The sequence below is a fragment of the Erpetoichthys calabaricus genome, chromosome 8, assembly GCF_900747795.2.
Source record: "Erpetoichthys calabaricus chromosome 8, fErpCal1.3, whole genome shotgun sequence".
NCBI lineage: Eukaryota > Metazoa > Chordata > Cladistia > Polypteriformes > Polypteridae > Erpetoichthys > Erpetoichthys calabaricus.
Window position 1 is genome coordinate 197,620,312 of NC_041401.2, and position 21,072 is coordinate 197,641,383.

Sequence of the window (21,072 nt, forward strand, 5' to 3'; positions counted from 1 at the left end):
CTGAAGGACAAAAGAGCAGACTTGTGAGCTGAGCAGCCGATTCAGCCCAACACCGATTCTTAATTCTCCTTCTCCTAGCATTTCAGCCACATCTCAAGTGAGCACCTGAAGGTCGCCACTATGTTTGTAGCTCCACCAAATACAAACAAGAAGGGGCTTGTCAGCTTAGGGATGTGTGTGCGTGATAATCAAGGTCTGACTTTCCCACTGATCCCCATTAAAATGTGTCCAGATAATGTATTACTAAAGAGAACTTCATCTCTAACAATTGTAACAGGAAGCTTTCTCATTCCAAACAGCAAATTATTATTTTTTTTTGTTTGGTTATGTAAGGTCATTTCTTAATACTCCTGTCTTGCTTCTACATATATTCAAGATATTATACAAAGAGGAGTTGGGAAGAGGAACTTCGATTAAAGAAACTCCAGAGATGGAAAGGGTTAAGAGGACTCAGCAGGCGATCAGCACGGTACCTTGGAATTTCAGATCCCTCTCCACACAGCCCTTCCTTCTCGCTAATCGATTCCCTGCCCTCTTCTTAACTCTTTAACACAAAATCCTTCAGCTAAATTGTGAAAGTGGCTAAACGGTGTGTGTCTGTGTTTAACTCTCCACTCGCTGTCTGTGTTCACCACGTAAGGTACTAGAAAAAAAAATTGTCCATGCACAGTCGCTCTTACGGGCCTACTGTTCTTGTTTCGTGTAACAGAAACGCCAGGCTGGGGCACATAACACGTTTTTTCTTAAATAATTAGATTTTCCTTTTTTGTTTCAGTGAATTATTTACTTTACCAAATTCAATTTTAGCTGTTAACAATTATTTTGTGCTCTGAAATTTTAAAAGTAACCAGTCCCATATAGTGTGTTGCTCACTTTTTACATGCAGAAAATGTTTCGCAATAAACAGGTGCCCTCTCTGCTCTCCACCCCTGAACATAGATTGGCCCCTCGAGATCTGTTTCTGGATTACTCCGCCACGTCTTAGCATCACTCCAGGCTGAGCAGATGCCAAGGAGCACCATTTCCGGATGTGGATGTGCATCACTTCCCCACATCTGACAGCGTTTGGCCCTTCAGTCAGTTTCATGCGGGCTGATGGGCTTTTTACCTTTGTCTGACTGCAGACCCCTCTGCTTATACTACGACCACTCACTTCCATACTCTCACCACTTTGGAATCCAGGGAATACGCTACGCTCAGAATTTACACAAGGCAACCAACCCTGTATGAGAACAAAAGAGTTTCAGATCAAGGAAAGTCCTCTGTCTTGTGAACCTTTGACTTTGTTTTCTGAGGCTTTTCTATCCTGCTTGTCAGCCACTTGCTCACTTTTTCTATTTTTTTAGAATTCAGAGTAGGATGTTGAAACATAACCTGAAGCATTTAACATCCCTTGATGATGTCTAATAATGATTATTGAACTTTTATTGACTTGCCTGACTTAATTCAGTTTAAGAATTGAGTTTTGACTGATAACCCAGATTAGTAGGCCCAGTGCTCAGTAGCTGGTCAGTCACGTGGCTTTTGCAGTTTTGCTGCTTAAACAGAGCTAATGTATGATTCGGGAATAAAGAAGTAAAAATGACGCCATTAAGAAGATACAGAAAGCATGTGTATGCTGTGGCTTGAAAATCAATCCCTCCAACCCACTCCCAGTCCCATACTCCTCCTCACGCCCACCACCTACTCCCGTTCTTAGGTTTGGCATGCCATTTTTATTCAGTGTACAATGAAAGCCATTGAAAATTGTTCCAAATGTGAAACTGTGAGGAAAATGGCAATGTGTCTGACTCTTGTGTCAACTGTGTGGAGCTAATATTTGCGTGGCTGCTTCTGCTTATCATTTGTCCCTCTGTTCTTCATCATAATGGCTTCGTAGATTCAATACAAGGAACCCATTGGGACAGGAACAGCAATCCCTGATCTGCCTGAGGTGAAGCGTGTCAAGGAAACGCAGAAGAACATCAGTTTGGTAGTGGCACCCTTTTTGTTCAACTCAGATAACACAAATTCCCTTTCTCTGCCCTTTCTTCCTTCCTTCACATACTAGAAAGTATTTAACAAATCCTTCAATATTTGTCAGTAGTAACAATCCCCGTGCTAGCCCCTAGACACCCCAGCTCACCCCCCTTTGTATGTTGTTTTGTTTTGACTGGTATGAACTAAGTGACATGCTTCTATGATCATCAACAGAAGATGCCACCCCCCTGGCTTTGGAAGTGTAGCAAAGTATATTTTTATTTAAATCATTTACAGAGGAGCAAGAAACGGCAGTATGCTGAGACCAAAAGTAAAGGATCCATTAGACGAGGATTCCATAGGTCAGATCAGGATTTTAGTCTCTTTGACCTGCTTCACTTCACGGCCAAGTAAATTCTGCTGGCTTGTACTGACAGCTCGGCAGGCCCTGGATGGTTTGTGCCAATGGATACCCAGTGGATACCCAGGTGCTCCTCCTTACCAGACAGATCATTTTTACTTGACTTCATAAAGAAGTAAGAAGTGCTAATGGTAACACAATGAATCTGCATAGGAGTTTCTTAAATCTGCTATTTACCATAATACACCTTGTTAATAATAATAATAATACATTTTATTTATATAGCGCCTTTCCCATGCTCAAGGCACTTACAGAATATACAGAATATTGTTGTTAAAGACATAACAATTTGTAGCCATCTGCTTACAAAGATGGATCTGCAGGCAAATATTTTACAATTTTATCTTGATCAGATCACATTTGTAACAGTGAATTAAAACGAATCTGAACATTGGCTCTCCTGGAGTTTAGTGTACCCATCCACATTTCAGCCTGTAATTAAACCCATCCTCAAAATATACAGTAATCGTGTCAGAAAATAAGGCAGAACTTAAAGGTACACTTATACTGATTCAAGTTAAGGACGCTCTGTTTTCATGTGTGATCTTCGTTGTATTTAGCGTAGACTGCAGTTAAACTTGTCGTGGCCTTCTTTTTAATCATTAGTTTTTGATGTTCTGATCCTTCTCCTTTTCAATCTGCATGTGTAACCATTTGTGTGATCCTTGTAAAACGTGCTGTTCCTCATATGCACTTGTGACCATATTGTGTGGAACTAATATTAATGGAAATGACGGTTCTTCTGGTGGTCTGTGTAAGAAAACCGATGTTGTATGTGTCTGCAAAGAGGTAAGATAGATAAGATCATGAAATCTGTTATACATCTCTGTATTTATATAAAGGAATGGAGACATACACTGGTGCATAGGAGGGAGAGTGTGTATAGAGAAAGAATGGAAACATGAAAATGACATACATGTACAGTACTGTACACATGGGTGGGTGACATACAGATGACATAGTCGGTGTAAATGTATCACATTCAATATACACAGTACACTAGCTACTGTATATATCATATTATGGACTGTAGCGGGTGCTCCTGCTTTGTCCATTGGACTTAAGCATCGACCAAAAGGAGCAAAAATAAAAGAAAAGAAAAGTGTTTTATTATCAGAGCAGGTGAACAGTCAAAATAAATATCCCCTAAACACGTCAGGGCTTAAAAGTAACAACAACCTAAGCTTTCTGGCCCTCCTGTTTAGCCCTGGTTTAACAGTTCACCTGTAGCCTCCTTTACTGATCCACGGCCCCCCGTGTACTAACTACAGGGGCTGTTTAAGCCTGGATCAGGGAACCCTTCCAGATAGGCTGGCACAGACGTCTCTGGGTTACCCAGCTAGCAGGCAGAGGCCTGCAGGGACCCCTGAGGAGGACCCCTAGCAGCACTAAGTTTCACTGCAGACTTCTGCTGCCACGGTGTGAGACCGGGGAGGGCCAGACTGTCTGTGAATGTGACCCCCAGTCCACTCTCGTGGCCCGGGGGACATTAACAAGCGTAACAGATGAGTTGTCACCTGTCCCACTTTCACAATATACAAAATGTAAATATCCTACATGTGCCATGATGCTGGATGGTCAAGACATGTAGGTGGCACACTCTGAGCCAGCGTTATTTCATGAAGGGTACAGTACAGTATATTACAGGGAAATGTCATTAAATATGGAAAGAATGATTTGAAATGAAAGGCACTGGGGTTAAAGTGAGCTATGAAGACAGGTCGATTCTGTCTCCCTCCTCAATGGTCAATGTAAGGTAATATTTGGTAGATGTAAGGCACGAGATAACAGATGGATATACAGTACAGTAGGGAAATACTTGAATGTACTTTAGGTTTTAGGTTTCATTTTTGTTTTAAGCTTTAACTGCATTTGTATCTTTTTGTTAAACGTATGCACCTGTTGAGCAGATGTACAGTAATGTGTTTGAGCTTTTTTGTGTTATAAAGTGCTGTAAATATAAAGAGACGGTAAGAACTGCATCATCATAAACCGCCTGAAGTGTGGTAAGTAGTCAAGAGGCCTGGGCTCACAAATCAGAGACATGGCAGATTTTAGTCTTTGGCAGTGAAGATTCTCTCTTTTACTTTCTTGTTTTCCTTTTTGGGGTGAACAGAGACGTTATAAAAGTGTGTGCAATTCCTCCCGCCCCCCTTAATCTGATTTCCTCTTGGGGGCTAAGGGTGCTGATCTTGACCTTTGTCTAACATGAATGGACTGAAATTGATTATTTTTCACCGCTCTGTCAGGCAAAAATCGCACCAATAAAATGTTTGATTTGGTCAGGGAGACCTCATTTCTTTCTGGCGGGCTTTCTTTGCACCTGCAGGTTTCTTATAAGGAAAATCTGGGACAAGGAACTGCAATAACTTGCACTCCAGAGATGGAGAGAGTCAGACGCAATCAAGAGAACATTAGCTCGGTATTTTGCATCACGGTTTTCTTTTTTTAAAACAAATACTCCCATCATAACACCCTAACCTCTTAATTGTCTAAGGTTTCAAATTTCGGTGTGTTTCCTTTTTGCTTTTATATTCCTTTCATTTCACCATTCTTAGAGCACTGCTAAGAAGCTGCCACTCGCCCCTGCTGACTTCCCGAACTCCAGCGCCCACTGTGACAGGTCATGTGATCCTGAGTGACTCACCTGACCTGCTCGGAGAAGCAAATCCACAAACACAGCAGCAATGGCCAGTGCCCTGACCTGGTCAGTTATCTTGACTAACAGGAAAATGACGAGCAGATTGGGACCCAACAGAAACTCCCGGGGTGCACTTTCAAGCCGACTCGCCTCTTTGGCACCTCTGTACACGCTGCTTGTGGATCACCCTCTAGTCTAATTTATTATTTTTATTATTCTACCCCAAAACAAACTACAGTATTTTACATACAGCTTCCTAGCTTAGCAGTAGTGTTCTGCTGGAGTGTCTTATCGCTTCACGTAAACCTTTCTCTCTGGCTGAGCAAACACCGTGGGCCGCCCGCGTGCGTCCCAGAAGCCACCATCTTGGGGTGTTACCCTGAGTGGCTTACTCCTGAAATGTAGACACACGCAAAAAAAACAGCTGGAGTTAGAAGTATGGGCGAAATTAACAACTGTAATATCAGCTTTATTTCTTTTGCTCACTCCACAGTTTTATGTTTCATTTTATTAACGTAGTGAAAAAATTTCTAGTGCTTCTGAACCACAATAATTAAAAATAAACCACAATTCACTGTCTTGTTTATGCCTACAGTAAGTAGCCATGACACTTGTCAAAGACAGGTAACAGAATAATTAAGCATATATTTGACATCTCTTGCCCTGTGTGTACCTTCAGCGCCTTCCCTCTGTATTTGTGCGTCTTTTCCCATCAGTCCTGTTTCTCGGACTCTCACGTTACTTTTGAGGTGCCTTTGTCACCTCCTGTTCTTTGAAGGCGACACTTTTAGCGTCCCTCGTGCACTTTTAGTCCTCTCTGTGCGCCTCACACTCGTACTTTGTCTATCGTCCCATCACCAAAGCCAAACTGACCGATCAGATCAAAAGACATTTTATTAATAAAGGAATCAAAGGATAAACTGAGTTTACAAAGTTTACTGTGTTGATCAGCGGTGTCAGAGTGAAAATAAGTTTAATTTTTCCATAGTAATACTCAGACGATTAAGTGGTGAGAGCTGCAGCTACAGTGATACTCTCTCGTCGGCAAGAACCGAAATGTAGCGTTCGTATTTTCTCGTTCTGTATTTGCTCCGCCTCCTTCTATCCGTACAGTGAGCGAGATCTTCTAACAAGTCTCACAAGATGTGTATTTGACGCTGCTGGTGTTGATATTATAATGAATGGTGAACAGCGAAAATTTTAATTTGCATTCAAAATAAATACATTCGTTTATTCAACAATCTGATTAACTGTTATCTGTTTTTCCAACATAAAATATATATTTTTTTTAAACATTATCTTTTCAATCAACCAAAAGTTCAAAAACACTAGCAATTTTAAATATTTTACAAAAGTTTTCGCGGCGCCCCTAGAAAATTCCACGGCGGACAGTGCCTTCGGTGTTTGTCCCTTGCTTGAGCGATTTCTTTTTCAAATAATCCTGTTTTTATTTGATGTGGTTTTTCTTCTCTTAACTGAGTGACAAACTTCGTTTCTTGTCGTTGTTTCTGTGAAAACCTTTTTAAAACTCCCTGTAAACTAATTGTCCTCTGGAGTTACTTCTTCCTTACTCACTGTGTTTCCACAGTTTCCTCATTTCTTATCGATGTTTTTACAACAGGCTAGCACTTGGGCCTGTATGTGTGAGGGTGCAGCAGGTGGTGGGCCCCTCAGCACTCTGCCATTCGCAGTACGGTGGCTCAGTCCTCCAGCCTTAAACACTTTCTTCTGCTTGGACTCTTTCATACTTTCACCTTGAATGTCACCCCTGATGTCCGTGAGCCACCAATGCTGCCCCCTAGCAGTCCAATTCTTCACTGCTACTGACTTTTTAAAGGGCAGGAGCCCGAGATCTGTGCCCCGTCGGCCTGCTTCAGCAGGACTGATGAGTGTCACCAGTTTAACGCAATGCACATTCAGTAGAGACGGAGTAGGTGCCAAAGTGTCGCTCATCCTGCTGTCAGCCTTGCCGGTCCACTCAAGTGACCCATGTGAAGTCACCAGTGTGGGCAGCCTTTTGACAAAGCAGTTTGATTTCATCGTGAGTGCCATCCATGAGGTTTTACTGAAATTAAAAGGAAACAAAGTGTACTGACTGGACTGCAAGTGGAGGAGCGGACATCTGCTTGTTCCTTACCACTTACTGTTCAGGATGCGGTCAGACGCTATAAAGGAGGTGATGTGTTTGGGGTTTCTCACTTTGTTCTAGCAAGTTTGCCTTTTACTCTGCAGGTTTTGTATAAAGAAAATCTCGGACAAGGAACCGCAATAACGTGTACTCCAGAGATGGAGAGAGCCAAGCGCAATCAAGAACACATTAGCTCGGTATTTTCATTCGGCTGTTTGATTAACGTGTTGTTTTCCTTCAAAACTTAAAAATACCCAATAACATGCTAACATTATTTCACCTTGACTTCGGTAAAATTAACATCTTTATATGACAGAAGTTTGAACAGCAGTGGACTCGTGCCTTTAAGAAATGTCCTGGATTCAGTGTCGCTGATATCATGATGACTAGCTTCATGATCGATGAAAACAAACACATGGAAGGCTCTGACGTGGCGTCTGTCCACAGCAGGGACAGGGAAGGATGAAAGGACATCAGGCTGGTGGATTCCACACAACAAATACTTTTTGACTGCGTATGTGTCCTCCGAGCACTCTGGGACACCGTGGTGATGGCCCACGTCAGCTTCAGGAGGGGATTTCATCTCACAGATGCTTGGTGGGATTGAACTCTGGCTCAGTTCAGCTGGGCGTATTTTTGCGTCGTGTCCCTCACTGAGTGCTGTGACAAGGCCTCTGGTGACTGGACTGGCAGCTCTGTTCAGCTGAGCTCACTGACCCTTCCAGAACTTTCTGGAGTTTGTGAGCTGTGAACGGGCGGAGAATGAGAAGCACCCACATCTGCACGACATTCAGATCATCCACACCATTCTCGACTCAAACTCTCAGCTTGTATGCCATTCAACGACCAACAGGATAGCGCCATGGCCGTGTCAGACTGAGGAATCGCGAGACCAGTGCCAGTCTGCTAAAGAAAACAAGCGTAGGGATCGTATTTTGAACGTGTCGGTTTTTGCAAATGACAAAGAGGACAACAGCTGAGAACTAGAAAGCTGAGTGAGTGTGACGTAGTGACAAAGTCCCAAGTGTCACGGGCTTATAGGGACAGCGCAGTGGAGAAAGGAATTGAGCCTGAGCCGCGGCTTTTTAAAAGTCAGCAGGCCTTCACGACGCCTTGATAAGTGACCGGACGGTGTTCAAAATGCAGTTAAGCCAAAGCCTGCGTCCTGCAAGAGCCTCCAAACCAGCAGCACAGGCCTTCCATGCTTTTGTCTTCTCCTTTTGGTTTGAATTCCCGTTTTTGCTGTGTTTTTATTTTTCTGACAGGCCTTAATAACCCTGTGGAGACCACGTCTCGAGTCTCCTTAAGCCAGTGGCTCTAAACTGTGTGACTCACCCTGTCGTGTCCCCCCTGTCCCAGTGTGCTCCGTCTCCGTCTCTTTGTGACTTTGTCTGACTGTAAAAATGTGCGAAGGTCGCCCGTGTGCTTCATGCACAAGCATTTCAATCCTGCGCGGTTTCTGAGGGCCTCTTGTGCAACTTGTTCCTTTTTTTGTTTGGATTTTCTAACTGCAAGTAAGCAGAACAGTAAAATTTTAAAGATGAACAAAAACGTGAAGATGGCAACAGAGAACTGGAAAGACCAGTGACGTGGAAGTCCAATATGGGAATGTCAGATATTGGACTGTGTGAGATTCTGCCATCACCTTCCTAGAAGACCACCTAAGTTTTGTAAAGTTGGTACTGAAGTGACTGTTCATGTAAAGGTCATTAATCCGACTTGTCTCTGGGGGTTTTTCCAACAGGTTTTGTACAAAGACAACTTAAGCACGGGGACCTCGGTGCCCTTAACTCCAGAGATGGAGAGAGTCAAGCGCAATCAAGAACACATTAGCTCGGTATTTTGATCAGCGTCTTATTTTTTTACTCACATAACTCGTCTAACTTGTTAAAATTAATCAATGATCCCAAGTTGTGATGTTAACATTGCTGCTATTTGGTTATAGCTAGTCATTAATTACCAGCTGATAATTCATTAATAAGTTATTAATAATAATAACCGTCTGTCCTTCAGCACTTTCGCATTAGGGCCCAAGTCCATTAAGAGTACTAAACTGTGCCTTGCTGCCCCCCTACTTTGAGCCCCTATACGGTGACTGAACGCCGAGCTCACAATGGGTTGGGTATCCTGCCAGTCCAGCTGCGGCGTTAACTTCATCACTGTGGGCGGATGAGGATGAGGATGGTTACGGTCGACTCGGCTCATCTCACTCTCTTTCTGGTGGGCTTTCCCTCTGTTTTGCAGGTTTCATATAAAGAAAATCTGGGCCATGGAACCCCAGTGCCCTGCACTCCAGATATGGAGAGAGCCCGACGCAACCAAGAGAATATCAGCTCGGTATTTGCCTCTCTGGCTGTTGGTGTTTTTCGTCTTTTTCCCTTCTACCCAAAAACAGAACCCACATAATATTCTAACTTTCTTTTTCAGTTCATTCATTTCAATTCCCTATCTTAACACATTTACCCTTGCAGGATACCTGGTCTGGGTGGTCCCTTTTTATCAATTAATTTGCCATAATGATCAGACAGAGCCAATCCACCGCTCAGCGACTCGAGCGAGTGACTCGACTAACAGCCCCGCCGCTGGCAGACGTCATCAGTGTCTCTAAACTAAAGGGTCGTCACTTGTGGCTCAGGGACCTCGCTGCTGGTTAGCAACACAGGAGGTGTCATTTATTGGTTTGTGACTTACGGACGAGGAGAAACATTCACAGGCTAGAAATTAGAGAGGTGCGTGAAAAGCACCGGCGTTTATCTGAGGTAATGGCCAGTTATTTCATTCTTATGAAAAGATTTGTTCCCACCAACACGTCGAGTTTTTTGTGCTTCCTTTCAACTGGTGGAAGTCCTGAGGGCCCAAGCTGAAAAGGACATGAAGCAGAGCAGATGTTCAGCTGGTGTTAGAATGGCGATGCGGAGGAGATTAACAAGCAGGTGTCTCTAGATTACGACTCTTTAAGTGCGACTTTACGCCTTTTGCAGCCGTTCTTCTCAGAGTGTATTTTCAAGGTGCTGCTCGAGCGTATGGACCATCAGCTTGTTATGTAATGTTGCCTGTGGTTTGTGTTTTCTCATCTCCTAGCTGAGCTCCCACTGGTGCTGCCCTTCCTCGTTATTCAGCCCTGAGCCCACCCTGACCATACTGCTCATGCACTGTCCCTCCGTCCTTCATCCAGCTAACCTTGTAAGTGCCACACGCCTAGCCAATGGCAACATGGGGCAAATACTCTGCCTTAGTGGTATTGTAAGATCTGTGAAACCCGTCAGAGCAACCAAATCAAAGTAACATGGCATCAATAACTCGATCATCTAGCTTACCTTCTGTCACATCGTAGCACAACTTTCAGGCGTGATGTATAAATGGAGCTCCGTGTCCGATGTCACATGGTGTGTCTTGTTCTTTCTTCATTCAGTTGGCCGGAGTGCTAGTTCACTGTACTGTGTTGTATTGACCCCAACACAGGGGTCTCTCTATTCTTTGAACTGCCCTTCCTGAGGTTTCTTCCATTTGTTTTCCCCCTACAAGAGTTTTATTTGGGGGGTTTCCTTGTCTTCTTAAAGAGTCCAGGCTTTGGGGGGTCTGTTAAAGCCCATTGCAGCCCTCCTTGTGAGATTCTGGTGGTGTGAATTGTTGTGCTGTCTGAGAGATGACAGCAAACACCTACAGTGGGATGCTGAAGATCAAAGGGGACGTGTGGTGGGTCAGAAGTGCTGTGGGGTCCCATGGCCTAAGCTAACCGCTCATCACGGTCACACGTGGGGTTCTCTCTGAACGTGGTGAATTCACAAGGAGATACGATGCTCGTCCAACATGGTCAGCGACCATCACCTTCTTGCTAGCTCTCTGTGTGTCTCTTGGACTGATGTGCTGCTCTACAGCCATAACTTTGCTCCTGCAGTTTGCCTAACTGTCTTTGAGCCGATTCGGTTTCCATTAACTTTCTCTCCACAGGACAGGACTTTGCTAGCACCTCACATTTTTTTTTCTTGGACCTCTTCCTTGTCTCCTGCAGGTTCTGTATAAAGAGAATCTGGGGAAGGGAACGCCGGTGCCCTTGACTCCAGAGATGGAGAGAGTCAAGCGCAATCAAGAACATATCAGCTCGGTATTTTCCCTTTTCTATTGAGAAGGAAGCTCAGTGTAACGTCATAACGCATTAACATCATTGCACCGTCTCCAGTCATGCAGTGACCTTCATCCCCTAACTGCTTACCCAGCTGCCCCGTGAGCGCCATCAACTGATAACGCATTTCATTGGCTCGTCTGCTAATTCAGCTCCAGCTCACTAAACCCCGCCCCCAGGCTCCATTTGCGTTGTGTTGTTAACTTCTGCGCAGGCCTTGTATGTCAGGCCGTCCGTCTGTCTGTCCGTCTGCTGTTGTGCTGCTCACTGCCTTTTATTTCTTATTTCCAGGTCTTGTACTCGGACAGTTTCCGCAAGCAGGTGCAGGGCAAAGCCGCGTTTGTGTTGGACACCCCTGAGATGCGGCGCGTCAAGCAGACTCAGCGCATCATTTCAACTGTGAGTCAAGCGAGACCCTTAGGGGCGGCCGTCGCTGGTGTTTGTGTCGTCAGGTTATTTATGAAATGTCAAGTGACGGACGCGGGCAACGCTCTGCCATTCCTGTTAGTCACCTTGACAAGCAGCTGCGGTTCCTTGGGTCTGCTGCCATTTTACATGCGTTTATCAGATTTGAGGGGCATCTTCAGTCAGAAACGTCTAAAATATGCCAATACTAAAGCTAAGTTATCAACAAGCTACAAACGAAACGTGTGAGGAGGAGGAGGAGGAGGAGTGAAGTGCTAGGAGATGAAGACAGCCAGCAGATTTACTAGCAGGGATAAGAGAAGAGACGGCACCATTAATAAGTTAGAACATCACGAGGACAGGCCACTCAGCGCCACAAAGCTCGCCAGTCCTCTCCACTTATTAACGTCAAGTCGAGTTTAGAAAGTCCATCAAGTCCTCCTGTCCACCACACGACTTGGTCGCTTATTCCAAGTTTCTGTCATTCTTTGTGTAAAGAAAAACTTCCTGATGTTTGTGTGACATTTCCCCTTCACAAGTTTCCAGCTGTGTCCCCGTGTTCTTGATGACCTCATTTTAATGTCACCATCTTGATCCACTGGACTAACACCCTTCATCATTTTAAACACTTCACTCAGGTGGTCTCCTCTTCCTCTCTGTAAAGGCTCAGCTCTTTTCGTCTTTCCTCCTAACTCATCCCCTGTAGCCCCCCGTAATCAGCCCACTCGCTCTTCTCTGGACCTTCTCTTGTGCTGCTATGTCTTTATGGAGACCCAAACTGCCCCTAGGACTCCAGATGAGGCCTCACCAGTGTGTTATAAAGACTTGAGCAGACCCTCCTGTGACTTGTACTTCACACATCAAGGCGCTATATAACCTGAAGTTCTGTTAGCCTTCTTCATGGCTTCTCAATACTGTCTGGCCACTACGACTCCTCAGTCCTTCTCATGAGGTGGACACTCGATTGTGTATTCAGACCTCACATTTTTACTCCTTTGTGTAACTCTTTGCATTTACGGACATTAAATTTCATTGTCCACAAATCTGCCCAAGCTGGTCTGCTGCCCAAGTCCCTCTGTGATGATATAACGGATTCCAAATGATCTGCTAATCCTCCTATCTATCTTGGTATCATCTCCAGACTTCACCAGCTTGTTCCTTCTATTCCTATCTAAATCATTTATAGAGATTAAAAATTAGGGTTAGGCCCCCCCACTGGTCACCACTCTTCATGTCACCCAATGCTGATGAGGTTCCTCGCACCCTCAGCTCTCTGTGTCTGAGCCAACTCTGCACCCATCGACATCCCACACCCTGAGCTGCCACTTCTTTTAGTTTAAATGAAATCCACGAGGAAGGGACAAGGAGTACCACAAAGGAGGAGAGCAATGGCGTGGGAGGATTGTGCAGCCATCAGTGTGATAGCACATGCTGTGAAGGTGCAGCTGTAAGTAGAGAAAGCAAGAAGATCACCAGCGCTAGAGAAACATCTGGAAGAACATGAAGTGGGCGTCCGATCAGGGAAAAGAACACAGGATGGGATGGATGTGGGGAGAACGACAGCAGAACAGACGAGAGAAAAGAGCCGTCGTCCAGGATGTTTAAGCTAGTAGAGATAAAATCAGCATAGAGTTGTGAGAAAAGAATTGTGGGTAACTTATACTGGAGACAGAAAGCACAGATGAGGACAGGGTGAGGAGAATCCTAACTCTGGGTAGCTGGAGTAGCAAAGGGACCTGCTCACCATCTTGAGGCTCATTGCTTCTGCCGCCAGTCACGATTAACCCGAGTGTGTGTCTGTGTGCAGGTGAGATACCACGAGGACTTTGAGAAGAGCAAAGGGGCCTTCACGCCAGTAGTCACTGACCCCATCACCGAACGGGTCAAGAAGAACATGCAGGACTTCAGTGACATCAGCTACAGAGGAATCCAAAGGCGCGTGGTGGAAATGGAGAGACGAAGAGCGGCCGAACACGACCAGGAGACCATAACAGGCAAGTCGGGGAGTCTGTCACGGTGGCCCCTCCATTTACGGTAATGGCGGTCGCTCCACCATCTCAGGACTTCCAGACCCGCGTGGTCCGCACACTCCACTCTCGTTTCTTTCAGGTGGGCACAGGCCTTTTTTCTTATTTCTCTGTTGTTCCTGTTTGGCAGATCTACGGGTCTGGCGCACCAACCCTGGTTCAGTCTTTGATTACGACCCTGCTGAGGACAACATCCAGTCGAGAAGTCTGCATATGCTCTCCGGTACGTATGGCCGGCCACAAAGAGGGGACACACCCTGAATGCTGATTTGGTGAGGTGGGGTCATGTGACTCGGAGGGCTTCCTGTTTTCAGAGTTTAGAAGACGTTGGCTTGACGTGGCGAGGGTGCAGCACACGTTACGTCAGAGTAGCTCATGGAGGTCACCATTGGGGTCCGTTCTTTGACAAACTTCAACACTAAAATGGGATTCAAATTTTTTTTCCCCAATCACCACGAGGTTAGAAACACAATGAGAATGTCAACCCGTAACCAGCGATGAAGACGACGCCAGCAGGGTGGCACGTCCACATCCTCGTAATGCATGTCCTGATGTCACAGACGAGGGGCATGAAGCCAGCAATCCCCTCCTTTTGAACGTCTCAAAGCCCTCAGCATGTCTGAGCTGCTACTGCTGGACCAAAAGCCATTTGTGTCTTGTTGTCTTTTGTCCCCTTCAGTCCAAGCCCAGCGCCGCAGCAGGGAGCACTCCCGCTCCGCCAGTGCCCTGAGCCTCAGCGCCGGAGACGAGAAGTCCGAGACATCGGAAACCGCCGACCACCATCTGTCCTTGTACAGCAACGGGGGCTTCTTCACCACCACAGTCGTGGGTAAGTGCGGGTCCTAAACGTGTTACTTGAGATCCCACCTGAGATGAAGGGCCACAGACTGACACGCTGCCCACCTCTAATGCCACTGCAGGTTATCAGCAGGCCAAAACTACAGAACTACCTCAGCAGAGATCTTCCAGTGTGGCCACCCAGCAAACCACCGTGTCTTCTGTCCCATCTCATCCATCAACAGCCGGAGTAAGTATGGCCTGGCATGGCCTGGCGCGTGTGTGAGAACGGCCAGTCAGTGGGGGGAATGGGCCGGAGGTCATGTGGACGTGGCTTGAGCCCCCTAAAGTGACGAGAACATCACGGGCATCACTTCAGTTTAGTTGAGGATGATCTGGTGCCCTTCCTGGCAAGACCTGCACCGATGTGGCCCGTCCTGGTCACGCTGAGGGTCCTCATCTGCTACAGTTCACTTGATTTCTGTGTAGCGCCCTTCACCAAGGGGCAGCAGGCACACAAATCATTAAAACACAAATTATGCAAAAATGTTCATTTATTAAAACGTGAAACGCATGGCAGCAGAAGTCCAGCGATGTCCTAATGGACACCAGAAGGGAGCAAAACAAAAACTCCACAAGGGGAAAATGAAACCTCTGGGGGTCCGCAGGCCATCTTAGGGGGGGAGCCGCAAATAAGAAAACCAAAGTGCCGAGGCTCACGGGGGAGACTTCAGAAAGACACCTGATGGGGGGGCAGCGACGAGTGCCAGCGCCCGTTTATTGATCTAACCATCCATCCATCTTCCAGAGCAGCAGGCATCAGGTACAAGACAGAGGAGCAGCCTGCCTGCCAGTCCCTCCGTCACAAGGTGACACACACACACCAATCCTCCTAAGTGGGCTGTGTGTCTCTCACCCCCCCCCCAGTGTGACCCTGTGCCAGGCCAGTCCGTCCATTTTGTAAGAATACTCGCAGACGCCCGTGGGCTGTAGCAGTAACCGTAGTCTCCCTCGTGTAGAAGACGGACAGTCTGAGTGTTTAAATCTTACACTGAGTGCGGAAAGCAGAAACGTCTGAAGGCCGTACGTATGATGATGATGATGATGATGATGGGAAATGAATAACTCGTCACTTCTGCTCGCTCGCTCGCTGGCCTTGTGAAGTGTCTGCCCGTCAGCATTTCTTCTTCGGCTTGCCCGGTGTTGCCGTGTCGTACTAACGGGTGTCTTTCTGTGTTGTTGTCTCTTCCCACCACAGAGGTCCTTCCGGGCCATGTATGACTACATAGGAGCAGATGGTGACGAGGTCTCCTTCAAAGACGGCGACATCATCATGAACGTTCAGTCCATCGACGAAGGCTGGATGTATGGAACCGTGCAGAGGACCGGAAAGACTGGCATGCTGCCCGCCAACTACATGGAGGCCATTTAAATCAGAAGACGTAATGGACATAAGCCACATCCACCGCACCTCCCGGCCACTTTAGATCAACGCCACTCAGCTGCCAGCCCGAAGCCTGTCCTCGGTGCCCGCCAGTGGCTGTGGCTTATGAGCTCCATTGTCACGTACTCCTCAGCACAGGACACTTTCTACCTTCATGACGACGTAACCGGATGGACGCTTTCACTTCCCGTCTCGAGCTTCTCCTCGTGTCTTTCTGTAGGAAGGCGAGGGAGTTTGGGCGCAGGAGGCCGCCTTCCTACTTGGATCCAAGATGGCGATGGAGGGCCACTTGCTTCTCTCGTGTGAATGCGGTGGAATCTCCAAGCCATCCATTGTTCATTTCTTTACGAGATCGTGTAAAAATAAAAATGAAAAAAACAAAAAACAGGCAACTAGCAGAAGATGAGAAGAACGCGAGCCACCGCAGGGCCGAGGAAAGCCGAAGGTCAAACCAGCCTGCAAGTTAAGAGAAGTTCACCCTCCTCTGCCCGCTGAAGGCCGCTGACCACCTGCTGCATGTGTGTGTTGTAACTCGGGGGTCTACCATGTAACCGAGGGGCTAATAAAGCGCCGTATGTTTCTGCAGTACACCCGTGTCTTGGTGCACTTCATCGTGAAGCCTCGGGCAACACTGGCATGAAGTCCCGATATAGCGCCCTGCGCTGGTGATTACAGGCACAGAGAACGATACGCAACTGGACCGAGAGCTGCTTGGGGCGCGAGGACTCGGCTCTACCGTCCACTGGTGGGGTCTCCTCTCAAGTTAACATAAAGGGGGGCCGTGGGAGGAAATATCAGGGGGAAGGAGACTGGAGTGACGTGAGGACATTGGGGGGGGGCGAGTGTGACAGACTGGCATCGGGACAGAAGAGGTGGGCTTTGAGGGGGCAAACTTCAGTACCAAAGCGGGGAGAAAATCCACCAAGCAAATAAAGAGAGATGGAAATGGGGGGCCGCCAACCCAATAGGGTGCAAGTGTGGTCCACAGGCCCTCGAGGTCACCTCGCCAAACAACCTTGGGGGTCCTGGAGGTCTGCAGGTGTTCACCTTCTCCAGTTTCTTGCCTGGCCTCGGTGGCCCATCGGAGTTTGTCTCTTATCAGACTTTGGCTCTCAGCTCTGAAGCCCACGGGCTGAACGTCACGCAGCTGAGCTACAACATGAAGTTTACATCTGATGAGGGACCTCGAGAACGCAATTCAAGTTCACTCAGACGAGCCAAACCTTCATTGGCAGCAATTAGGAAACGAGCCTGAGGACCCCCGCCTCTCTGTAGTTCAAGTTTAGATACCAACAACGGCGGGCACTTGAAGAGGGATGGCGGTTCACCTGGGGGTCCAGTTACCCCCTTGCAGTAGCGTCTGCCACGTTTGTACGTACAGAAGTCAACCGTCCGGACCGCAGCCGTCGAGTCCGTTACTGAAAGCTGGCTGGACACGAAGGGGAGACGCTCCACGAAAAGTGAATTACAGCCACAGCTGGGGCCGAGACCCCCGAAAACGAATCTCAACCGAGTATTAAACACACAGAGGGGGTCTGCGGCCCCACCTGCACTCTCATCTCTCCAGTAAGGCCAAGACGGCCATTCTGCCAAAGTTCACTGCCCACTAAGGCCGCCTGGCAGAGCTCACGAGGTCCTTTACACAACTCAAAGTGCCAAAGCACAGCGATGTCCCCCATGAGCTCCTCTTCTTCTGCGTCACACGCGCAGCCATCTTAAGAGTGAAAGGAACGTCCAGAGGCCGGCGGGCCAGCCAGACTGAGACAGCATGGACCCTCGTCTCGGGGTCAAGTGTGCGTTCTGTTGTTACCCTCAAGGGGTGCCAGCGGTCAGCTGGTGGTGGTCTTCAAGCGCAGATCAAAGCATAAAAGCTCCTCCAGTGCTGCCACTTACACCATAAGGCCAAGGTCAGGATGAGCAGGTGGGCACCGAGCAGATGGCACTCTGCCACTTGCTTTTCTAAAGGGTATGGGACCACCACTGTAGCTCACAGTCCACTAGGGGTCTCTCTCCGTTCTGATGCTTGTGGTACTCACACTTTGTTGTGTCACTGCCACCTGGGGACACGGCCGACACCCACCGGTGGTGAACTTTACAGTCAAAGCAAACTTGGGTTTGGATGTTGGCAGTAAGAAAAGCCCCCGTTGGCGTCCAGGACCACCACTACAAGTTGACCGTGGTGACATACGCATGTGGGACCCTATGAACCCTTCGAGATTCAAAAACACAACTGAAGAGGACCACAAAAGGACACCCAGCACACCTCTGGGGGGGCTCAACCCAACATCCCAACTCAAGTGCTTCAGACGTCATGGCAACCACCTAATCAACACCACCAGTGGCCCAGCGCACGCCCATTGGACCCATAATGGACCCATAATGCACCAAAGCAGATCAACTCCCATTGACACGTCCAGAGACCACCACATGGGAAGGGTCTCCACTGGGCTGTGGGCAAGGATACACTGGTGGGGGTCCGGAGGTCTGTCAGATGATCTTATTGAAGGTCTCAGTTTGTGAATCAAGTGTGGCCTGCCCACCGACCCCCCAACGGAATCACAATCATGTGACCAGCAACGTGAAGTCAACCAAAAAACGGGCGGGCAGACGGAGCCACGGGACCCTCCTCTTATAGGAATGTATGCTCCTTTATTCCAAAATACACAATAAAACGAGACGTACTGTAAGAAGGCGTTTGGGGGGCTCAGCGGGGGGCTGTCCAGGTCTCTCGGTCAAGTCTTTGATTATTTTTAGTGTGCAGTGCTCTGGTTGAACTTCCCAATCTAATCAAAAAAAAATAAAAATCCAGTGTCTATGAAGGCGCGCGCCAGTCGCTCCACGATGCCCGGCTTCACACGGAGCCCTCCGGCGTGGCGGCCCCCAGGCGGGACTGCATGTGCGTCACAATACCGTCCATCATGCCGCTCAGCCGCCGGTGCATCGCCAGGAGCTGCCCGCCCGAGTACTGGTCCAGGCCTTCAGAGGCGAACCGAGCGCCCAGGGCTTCCACGTCCGAAGGGAGGTCCACCGCCGGCTTGGCATCCGACACCTCTGCGGGGGGGGCGTCCACCAGACCTGGAAGAGACACGACAGCGAGGGGGGGGGGTCTGTTAATAAAGCGGGGGGACGGACGGACAGAGAGGACCGCCTGGCGGGCAGATGGAGGGCGGCGGACTTACTGGTCTCGAGCTTCTCGCTGCCCAGCTGGTCCTTTTCATCTTCGGGTTCACTGGTCAGTTTTTTCCGTTTCGTCGAAGCCTTTGAGCTCATCGGCGCCCCGCAGCTTCCGCTAGAAGAGTGAAGTGTGGTTACAATGGAGCAGGGCGACAACGAGAAACGCCCACGGCGGGCGCCGCACCAACACGCACCTGCTGTTCATAGAAGGACTTGAGGGCTCTCTTTACGTTGGAGAGTTTAGGGGAGCGGATGGGCAGAGTTTTGATCTCGCTGGGCGTCAGGGCACTCAGGTCGCCAACCGTCTTGATGTTCTTGGCTCTCACCAGCTGACCCAAACCTCGCGCCCTGCAAAAGAAGCAACAGCAGGAGGCCGACGGGTTAAAAAAAAGAAAACAGCCAGTCGAGAAGTTCAACGCCCAGAGACCCCAACTCACCACATATTGGAGGTCAGCTGTGGCAGGACGGCCTCCACGGGCACCGAGCAGCTCACCAGGGCCGGGTACACACAATCGGTGGCAATCGGTTTGGACTCTTTGCTCATTTCCGATATCTGAAGGTAAGGAGACACAAGTGGCGCGTGAAGACGACTGGCACGTTTGTGGCATCTCGGCAGTTTGTCTTTTCTAAATGGCGCCCCGTGTGCCAGGATTTTCACAGAACGTCGTCACGCTAAGGCTGAGAACTTACAGCAGCCCGGGCGTTTAGCGAGCGCCACGTTAAAACATGGACTCCGTTAACAGAAGTCATGAACTCCAACGGTGGCGCACGCCAGCTCTCTCAAGGAGGGTCTTGGCAAAAGCAGAAATTTGAAAGAAAGGCCAACAGACGTCATCGCCACTCGGTGGGTTTTTATGTGACAAGAGACTGCAAAACTGTGTGACGTCTGTGCACTTGAGGCTGCCACCGTCACCTTCCTGCCTCCCTCAGACCTGTCGTGTGTGGCACCGGGCAGGACGACAAAGGGGGAGCAGCACAGACGGCGAGTCCCCACACGTCACCTCGACGGGCGTCGCACTCTCAAAAGGCTCCGTCAGACGTCTGTGTTTGGCACAAGTACGGGAGGAACGCTCGTCTCAAAGGGCGTCGAGATTTGGTGCTAAAAGCCTAAACTTCTTCACGCCCCCTAGTGGTGGGCAGCACAGGACCCCCGACAGAGACGCACAACACCTACCAGGCACTTCTTGGAGCTCTTGAATCCTGGACTCTGCAGGCCGCGGGGACTTCGTGACAGAAAGCCTTTGGTCGGGGTGGTGATGAGCTGAAAGGAGAGCAGAGGGTCAGACGTCAAAGGCTCAGCGTCCCGAGGCCAAGTCTGCGTCCTTCACGGTGGAACACCAGAGGGCCGGTCGTACACCGTGTGGACAAGTCAAACTACGGGCGGGACACCCCGAGCCTTACAGGGTCCTTAGCGGCCCACGATTCTTTAACGACCACCAGACCTCACGTCTTCTTCCTCCACTGGCCCAGAAGTCCCCTCACACGGGCAGAGCGACCGACACTCCATGGCCTGACTGACCTTGAAGCGTCTCTCCTCTTCCTCACCTGCACCCCCCTAAACACACACACACAGACCCCCTTTAGCATTCAGTGTGGCTGCACAGCTCGGTGCCCACCGTCAGGTCAGGGCACAGCTAACGGTACAAACCTCACAGAAAACGCGACATCGAGCATCGAACGCTACGGCAGCCATCTCTGGATTCCTCGGGAATACGAAAAAAATACAAGGAGGAGACCCCAGAAGTGAACTCGAAACACTCCTCATATGGACCGCGGGTCAGCTTGGGCACAAATGGCGATGGGGCGAAGAGCTAGGACTTTTCTAATGGCATTTTAGGGGCACGTTATGAACAGGAGCTCACCTGGCGAGGATGAAAGCCCTCGTCTCTGACGCCACACTGGCGCTACTCATCAGTGCCCACATCCAGCCGACGCAACTCCAACTAGGAGACGAGGGGTCCTCGAGTAGACGG

The 21,072-nt window shown here is 48.5% G+C and overlaps 2 protein-coding genes across 2 annotated transcripts in view; one reads left to right on the plus strand and one right to left on the minus strand.

The window, feature by feature from the left end:
* neb (nebulin) overlaps positions 1 to 16,513 on the plus strand; it is a 164,031-nt gene extending 147,518 nt beyond the window's left edge. Inside the window, 13 exon segments of the mRNA XM_051930946.1 lie at positions 377 to 469; positions 1,880 to 1,972; positions 4,710 to 4,802; positions 7,254 to 7,346; positions 8,894 to 8,986; positions 9,394 to 9,486; positions 11,162 to 11,254; positions 11,564 to 11,671; positions 13,485 to 13,671; positions 13,835 to 13,927; positions 14,384 to 14,533; positions 14,625 to 14,731; positions 15,740 to 16,513. Of these exon segments, the coding sequence (XP_051786906.1) occupies positions 377 to 469; positions 1,880 to 1,972; positions 4,710 to 4,802; positions 7,254 to 7,346; positions 8,894 to 8,986; positions 9,394 to 9,486; positions 11,162 to 11,254; positions 11,564 to 11,671; positions 13,485 to 13,671; positions 13,835 to 13,927; positions 14,384 to 14,533; positions 14,625 to 14,731; positions 15,740 to 15,913 (1,470 nt within the window). The 3' untranslated portion in view covers positions 15,914 to 16,513.
* A 2,041-nt stretch (positions 16,514 to 18,554) lies between these two features.
* Positions 18,555 to 21,072, minus strand: part of rif1 (replication timing regulatory factor 1) — a 48,358-nt gene continuing 45,840 nt past the window's right edge. Inside the window, exons 32-36 of the mRNA XM_028808088.2 lie at positions 20,274 to 20,360; positions 19,537 to 19,652; positions 19,294 to 19,447; positions 19,105 to 19,214; positions 18,555 to 19,000 (exon numbers count right to left, since the gene is read on the minus strand). Coding sequence (XP_028663921.2) covers positions 19,152 to 19,214; positions 19,294 to 19,447; positions 19,537 to 19,652; positions 20,274 to 20,360 — 420 coding nt within the window. The 3' untranslated portion in view covers positions 18,555 to 19,000; positions 19,105 to 19,151. The remainder of the gene's footprint in view (positions 19,001 to 19,104; positions 19,215 to 19,293; positions 19,448 to 19,536; positions 19,653 to 20,273; positions 20,361 to 21,072) is intronic.